At 54.0% G+C, this 7,749-nt stretch overlaps 1 protein-coding gene across 1 annotated transcript; it reads right to left on the reverse strand.

Annotated features, from left to right (window-relative positions):
* Window positions 1-5,213: 5,213 nt before the first annotated feature.
* Window positions 5,214-7,471, reverse strand: LOC103781663 (1-phosphatidylinositol 4,5-bisphosphate phosphodiesterase gamma-1-like; the record flags this gene model as incomplete). Its single annotated transcript, XM_008949383.1, has 5 exons — window positions 5,214-5,422; window positions 5,720-5,907; window positions 6,472-6,560; window positions 7,081-7,242; window positions 7,357-7,471. Coding segments are annotated over 5 exons (597 nt in total), but the record flags the coding sequence as incomplete, so codon positions are not given.
* Window positions 7,472-7,749: the final 278 nt, after the last annotated feature.

Below are 7,749 nucleotides of genomic sequence, written 5' to 3' on the forward strand. Positions count from 1 at the left end.
TCATCTGGCAAAAGAGCAAAATAAATTTCCCGGTTCATTTTCCTCCTCCCCGGTACCTGGAGGTTTTTAACGTGCCCGTGTTGTCCTGGGTGGTTGCAGCGTGATGCAACTACTCAGAGGTTTTGTTAATATTCTTTTCTAATCAAAAAACGAGGTCCAGAAGGGAAACTCTTGAGCTGAGCAAGTCCAGCCAAATGCTGTGTCAGACCCTTCTGTCACAAACGAATCAAATCCCAGCTCAAAATTGGTTCCGTGTCTTTCCTTCGCTTTTGCTCTTGGAAGGCTCTTCCAAAACTTCACTGGTTAGAGACTTTATTTCAGTTTTCTAGTTTGAATTCGCTCGTGGCTGGTTCATTCCTGGTTTATTTTGGAGCCAACATTGTCCTTTAACTTAAATAGTTTTTGGTGTTTATCCGCTGATGTATTTATGGAGAGTAGCCGTAGCTCCTTATTTTTGCCAAGCAAACTCGGCCAAGCTTTTTCAGTAGAAGGTTTTTATTTAGTGAGAGCTTTTTCATGTGGGAGACTTTATTGTTGGTGGTAAGTGATATTTATTAGAAGGGTGGGTAGCGAGCCCCAAAGGATCGAATGCAGAGATTTACAAAAAAAAAAATCTGGTTTGAAAACAAAAAAGCTCTTTCAGAACCTCTTCCAAAGATGGTGTCTGATTTCTACCTTCCACTGGCCCTTGCTTTCCCAGTTCTTTCTGCAGCCCTGCTTTGAGAGGCCGCCTTCCTCAGCTGCTAGGAGGGGTTTTATCTGCTCAGTGCTTTCCTCTTGCCTGGGGGGACGTGCCTACATGGTGGGTGCTGGTGCCTGAGCTCCTGGGGCTCCCCGGGCACACGGTGTAGCCCCCGTGGCCACTTGGGGCTGTGGCAGGAGGTGGCCACCACCCTTAGCAGGCAGAGAGCTGGGGCCACCACCCTTAGCAGGCAGAAGGACCCTCCCCAAAAACTCTGTGAGCAGGGGTGGTGGTGACCTGGAGCACCCTGCTGTGACACCAGCCCCCCCAAATTTCTCTTTAGAAGCACTGTTGCTGGTTGGAAGCATAACCAGCAGCCAGCCCACCTCGGCCTCGTGTTGTCTGAGTCTGAAGCAAAGGCAGCCAGAGAACCCTGGGGGTTCAATCCTGCACACCCCAAAATGCCACGGGTGGCAGGAGGATCTGGGGGGGGGTCCTTGAGCTGGAGGGAGCAGATCTGGGAGCTGCGTGGCCCCAGAGTAGGAGTGTCTGTACCGTGTTACCTTCAGAGAACAAATACAGGTAGGTCCATTTACTCTCTAGTGTCTATGTACCTGCAGGTTTATTTAAGTACACATATATACAGTTCAGATATGCCATTGATTCTTTGTTGCATTAAGATGTACATGAGAAATGTACACTTTTACTAACTAGTTGCTATATAAATATGTTGGAAGTGTAGTTTGCCCATTCAAGGTGATTTTCTGTGGGGTTTTTGGCGTACACTTAAGGGCCTGTGGCTAATTGGAAGAGTGATCCCCGCTCCATCTACAGAAATGCTTAAGGACTATGGTATGAACTGGTCCCTTCAAACCATTTTTCCACGCACTAGCCAAAACGTTTTGCACTTGGATTGTATTTGGCCAGTTTTCCAGAAAAAAAAAATTGAAAAGAGAAGTCTTGTGAGCCGGAGGGAGAATTTCCCGGTGTACACAGAAAAACCAGCCTTGAGGGCTGGAAGCTGCTGAGGTTTTTGAGCTCTGTCTCCATGCATTCATACAAGCACAGCAGGAGTATTCTTTCTTTTGGGTTGGAGGAATTTTAAAAAGCAGTTCCATGCAGACTCCCCTCGGCCACGGCGACGGGGCTGGTGAGAGGGGGAGATTTGGAGAGAAAACACCCAAAAGTAACCGAGTTCCCTTTTGAACTCCTACATTCCTCATTATCTGCCTGTTTTTTTTAGTTGACTTGAAATCTCTACGCAAGTATAAGCTGAAAATTTCGGGGGGGTTTAGCTCCGTTTCCCTCCTGGATCCCTTTGGAAGCTGAGGAGCAGCAGGTGTCCTCTCCAGACAGGCTCCAGGTTTGGTGCAGGACGTTAGAAACGTGTTTGAAACCGAAAGGAATAACCCAGAGGTGGCTTGACAGTCCCAGCAGCAGCAATGCTGGTGTTCAGAGGAAATGTCAGCACAATTCTACACGCTGTGTGACTATTTATCATCATCTAATCAGAGATGACTGTCTTGACTTGAAAGGAGGGGTGGAAGATAAAGGTCGTGCAGCCGGCGCGGGTGAGGAAGGGAAATTAAATTCTTCCCCCCTGTCCTCTGCGTGTGAGCCTGGGCTTGACAGGCACGTAGAAACTGTCAGGTTTAATCCATGGGAATCTTGTTCCTGCTGTCTGTGAGGCTGCTTAGGTGAAGGGCACGATGCAGCTGCTGAATAACCCCAAACCTGCTTTGTGCCGTGCCCAGCTGGGCCCTGGGAAGGGTTCTCCTGGTGCAAGGAGCAGAGCTGCCTCCTCTGCTGTCCCCCCACCCTGAGCCTGCTGGAGCCAGCCTGTGTCTCACTTGCACAGCTCAGCCCATCCTGGAAGTCATCTGGAAGTCATCCTTTTTTCCCAATGGTTTTTTTTATTTGGAGCAGAACACTAACCAAACCCTGCTTTGCAGGCTCCCACTTCCACTTGCTGCACGTGGGGCCCGTGCTGAGGGGAGTGGCTGCAGCCCCACAGCCCTCCCTGCCCAGGGCTCGAGTGGGTCACCACGAGGTGCCACCAGCAAAAGCAGCAGCTGTGATGAGAAACCCCAGAGCTGAACCTGGAGCTGCACCATACCTGCCTGCTTCAGTTTTGCTGGTGTCCCTTGACAGGTTGGGAGGGAAAGGAGGATGTAGAAGGATCATTTTGCATTTAGGGTATTTTTTTTATTAATGAAAAGCAGCAATTTTTGGTCGCAGGTAGAAGTGTTGTGTTCTGTCTTCCCTGCAGCCCCTCTCTTAGAGACCTTACAGAGGCAACCTGATGGGAAGGTGATGTTTGGAAGCTGGGTGGCTGGGAAGCAGAAGAGAAAGGTGATTTTTGAGCACTTGGGGACACAGGAGGAAGTTAACACAGTGCTGCACCTTCCCCTCAAGTTGGTGGCATTGTAAATGCTTGTAAACTTCTCTCTCCTGCTGCCCAGATGAGTTTGGCTTCACTCTTCAAGAGTGATGCCCCTCAGCTCCTGTTGCAGTTCCTCAGCTGATCACCACCCCAGCAGCAGGGGAAGATCAGGCAACCCCCCCACTGGAGCTGGGGGGACGAGGGGTTTTCAAGCTGAACCTTTTATTTTTTTGCAAGGTTAGCTCCTGCTGTAGGGTTTGCTGGCAGTGGGCCCTGCCAGGGATGCTGGCTTGGCATGGCACAACTCAGAAGCAGAGCGAGGGAGCTCTGTTACCTAAGCAGTGATGGATTGGGTGGTTGTTATTTAGCCTGTTCCAGTGAAAAGTGCTCTGTTGGCTGACATTGGCCATATTTTGATGGCACAGTTCAAGCCACTTTTTCCCTGGACTGCTGGAGGGTGGTGTTAGGAGGCCTCTTGCTTACTGGTGCTAGTGAAGGTTGGGTTAGGAATCCATGGCATAGAAGACTTCTTGCTCCAATTGCACTTTCTCTCTGCCCCATCTGGCTCGTGGTGGTGTCATGGGTACGTGGCTGTGATTCCCCTTGCACATACTAACATTGCACTAAAAGAGAGACTTGGGGAGCAGCGTGTTGATCACCCTGTTCCTCAGCAGACCACAAAGTCAGCCTAACGGGGGTCTCTTTGTTTTGTTTTGTTTTAATTATTGTTATTTAGAAATCATGCTGGTGCTGAATGACCTGGAATTTTTTTGTTTTTTTTTTTCTTTTGGCTTGGATTTATCCAAAGGAAACTGTAACTGTAGCTGCAATGGGACCTTTCATAAGGGTGGCCGTGCAGCTGGGGAGCAGAGCGAGGGCTCTTGCTCCGTCTTTGTACCGGGGAGGTCTGGGGAGGGGGTGTTCCCAGGGGGCTTATTAATATGTTGGGTTTTGTTTTTTTTTGTTTTAAAGACCACGATTTTAGAGGGTCACCTTGGCAATCGTGTGAGGCAGGAAGTAGTTTTTACTTTGGGTAAAGGTTTTAAAGAGGAAAGAAAGAAACAAACCAGCGAAGCTGCCTGTGACTGTGGGCTGTGGCTAGGACTAGGGCTAGGGTAGCTTGTACCTGCTATGGACTTGACCTGCTCTTATTCCGAGGGCAAGAACTCCCTGTAGCAACAATGCCACTTCTGAGAAGTGAATGGCAAGTTTCCCTTCCTTTTGTATATGTGGATGTGAGGGTGGGCGAGGGGAAGAGCTTGCTTGTACAGTTTGTTGAAATGAAACCAGACATTTTTGGTTGTTCCTAAATAAAGAGCGTAAAAGACGAAGGAGAGTTGGCTGGTGATGTGGGGGGGAAGCCCAAGGGATGCCCTGTGCCTGGTGCTGATGCTGGTGATGGGGAGAGCTGCCCCGTGCAGAGGGATCTGGGAGCTGGGAACATGTTTCACAACCCTCACCTTCCATTCCACAGCCCAGCTTCCCCGTGGGGTGAGGCTGGAGCCCAGAGCTCTTTTCCAGCCTGAATGACTGTGATCCTGGGAGCCCTCCTGCAGCCTGGAGTCACCACTTGTCCCCAGAAAAGCAGGGGCAGCTGAAGCACACACCCTTACTTTACCTTTCTGAGTGAAGAGCATTATCCCCAGGGCTGCTCCGGGTTATTTTCTCCCCCTCCCACAAGCTGCAAACTCCCTGAAGCCAGAAGGAAGGAGGCACCCCTTGCAGCCCCACCAGCCAGGGAGGGGGGGACAAACCACCCACACCACCACACATGTAATACTGACACTTTTATTGTCATTTAAAGCTAGAGTGGCCTTGTAAATGTCGAGTTTCACTACTGGCCCCATAGGCAGTGGCTAGATGGGGAGGGAGCTGTGCTGCCACCAGGCCAGAGCCACGTGCTGCCTCGGTCACCTCGGGGCCCCCCTTGCCCACGGGCACAGCCAGGGATGGCTGCAGAGGGCCTCCAGGAGGGGGATCCCCAGGACTCTGGGCAGAGCAGCGACGGTGGAAGGCTGAGTGGGGGTTTTTTTTTGGGTCTCTCCTGGTGACTGCAGCTTCAGCCCTCCCCTGGGCGGCTGGCAGGGCTCGGTGGTGAAGGTGGGTGGGTGTTTGGGTCTGTTCGGGGGGGGTTGGGGGGGATTTTTTTTTCCATTTTTTTTTTTTTTTTAGTTCTCCACTGGAACACCCTTCAGCAGAGAAACTGGAAAAGCTGCCTGAAAGTAGGCCATAGCAGTGCCGTTTCCATAGAAACCAGTTCACAGCGTGCCGTGAGATCCACAAGCACTGGAGGTGCCTCCACCCGCCGAGGTGGCTACAGCCGGTTGTCCCCATTGACCCGGGTCCTGCGCAGCACCCTGCAGGGGGCAGAGACAGGGGACACAGCTCAGGCTCCACCCCTCAGAGTCAGAAGACACCCCGTGAGGACTCGGCCTGGGGCACCAGGGGCACGTGCCACGGGCTGTGGGGTGGCAGCTCCTGGGGTGGCAGCTCCTCGTCCCACCCCGCTGCCCGCAGCACCCGGCACGGTTACAGGGGAGGGTGCCAGGCAGCAGGCAAGGCTCTGGGTTAGCAGGAGGCTGTGCTGACCTGCAGACTGGATTGGTGGGAGCAGGGGGCTGAGGCTGGGGAGAGCTCTGTGAGCACTGTCCTACCTTCTCTCCCGGCTCTCCAAGTGGTCAGCCAGCTGCTCCTGGGACACACGGAAATCCTCGAAGGGCTGCTGGTAGCGGGACTCGAAGGAGCCCTCTCTGCCTCTGCTCACCAGGAGCTGGCTGGAAGCGTCCCCTGCTCTGTCCCGTAGGGCTGAGGCACTGAAGAGGTTTATTTCACCGTTCTCCTGCTCAGAGCAGGAAAAACATGATGGTAGTAAAGGGCTTGGAGTTGCAAAGTAAAGGCAGTGCTGGTGCGGGGCCCTGACTGCTCTATGAGCTGCCAGGAAGGGTGTTGGGGGGGGGGCTCCGGGTCTGTGTTGGGGTGGGGTCTCAGGGTCTGTAAGGTGCAGGTCTGTCTGTAACAATGATCACTGGCTCCCACCAGCATCATTTCAATGAAGAAATAAAAGAAATGTGTCTCTGCAGGAGCCCTGCCCTTCACTTACGCCAACACAGACAGCCCTGGGCCAGCCAGGCTCAGTGAGACTGGGCTGTAACCTCCCCAGAGTGCACCCAGGGACTGGGACAGGGCAAATCTGCCTGCTTCAGCTTCTGCTGAAGGGATTTCCAGCCAAGTCAAGCACAGCCCAGGCAGGACCCTGCACTTCCCACCCTACCAGCCCTCGCTACATCACCCCAAAGCAGCGTGGACCCCTTGGCCATCCTGCACAGGCTGGGGCCAGGCAGTGCTGCCCGCCCCTGGTCCTCAACCCTGTGGCACAGTTGCCTTCTCCTGCATGAGCCAGCCTCACCTTGCTAGGGAAAATGTCTATCTTGACAAGCAGGGAAGCCAGCTCCAGGTTCTCACTGTAGTTGTTCTTCAGGGGCACAGCTCGGAAGCCTGTGGCAGAGACAGGGCAGGTGTCAGGCGTGGCACTGGCAGTGATGGCACTGCCCTGGCAGAGACCTCGAGGGGGCTGCTGACAGGACAAGGGGCAACAGGCACAAGCCAGAATGCAGGAGGTTCCACCTGGACATGAGGAATAACTTCTTTCCTTTGAAGGTGACTGACCCTCAAACACATCGCTCAGAGAGGTCCAGAGTTCCAAACTGGCCTGGACACGATCCTGGGCACCCTGTTCTGGGTGAGATGGTCCTCAGAGGACCCCATTCTGTGTCTCTGATTCTCCAAGCCCCCTCCCTCATCTCCCCTCAGGTGGCAGCAAGCCCTGAGGGATGTTGGCAAACGGCTCCTTCCTTCCTTTGCCTCCTTAGGGATGGGACCTGGCACAGGGACAGGAGGGCCTGAGCCAGCCTGGGGCCTGGCAGCATCCTCCCGGGCAACTCAGCACCTCCCTGGCTAACGATGCAATCAGCAGACCCCCTAACACCCCCTCCCCGGGCTTCCCTGAGCCCCTGACCTGTCTTCAAGCCTTTCACCAGGAAGGTGGCCTGGGCCAGGAAGTTCTCATCGCTGAACATGTCCTCCTCATACACCACGAAGCGCAGGAAGGCGAAGTCAGGGTTGCTGACCTGGAAGTGGAACTGCTTCGGGCTCCAGAGAGGGTTCAGGCCGTTGTCCGCTGCTCACCAGACAGCTCGGTCAGGGGGTGGCCCCCGCCGTGCCCCCTCTGCCCACCACGGGGGCAGGAGGGGTCCCCGGGTGCCCCCTCCCTGCCCTTTGCCCACCCACTCACCCACGATCTCTGTTTTCTGCTTGGCGTTGTCGTACTCGGCGCCGGACACCTCCACCTCCACGAAGGGACAGACGATGCCCCTCCCGTTTTTGGGGAGGTGCCGGGCTCCCAGCACCTGGGCAGAGAGCAGGAGAGACTTGGTAAAGCTGGGAGCAAAGGGGGAAAAAAACGTGTGTTTGCTTAGCAAGGCGTTTTCTTCCCAAGCAAGGCACCCTGGCTCTGCTAACTGCAGAGAGGAGAGCCACCGACAGCCAGCCCAGCCTGCCTCTTGGAGAAACCAGCTCCCAACACCCCTGGGAGCTGCTGCGAGCACCAATTTGACTTGAAAACATAAAAAAAAAGGCAGCTGAACTGCCCCTGGTTCCTCTCCAGCTCCTGCACAGCCAGCGTTGG

This window comes from Merops nubicus, unplaced genomic scaffold, assembly GCF_000691845.1.
Source record: "Merops nubicus isolate BGI_N331 unplaced genomic scaffold, ASM69184v1 scaffold5991, whole genome shotgun sequence".
Lineage (NCBI taxonomy): Eukaryota > Metazoa > Chordata > Aves > Coraciiformes > Meropidae > Merops > Merops nubicus.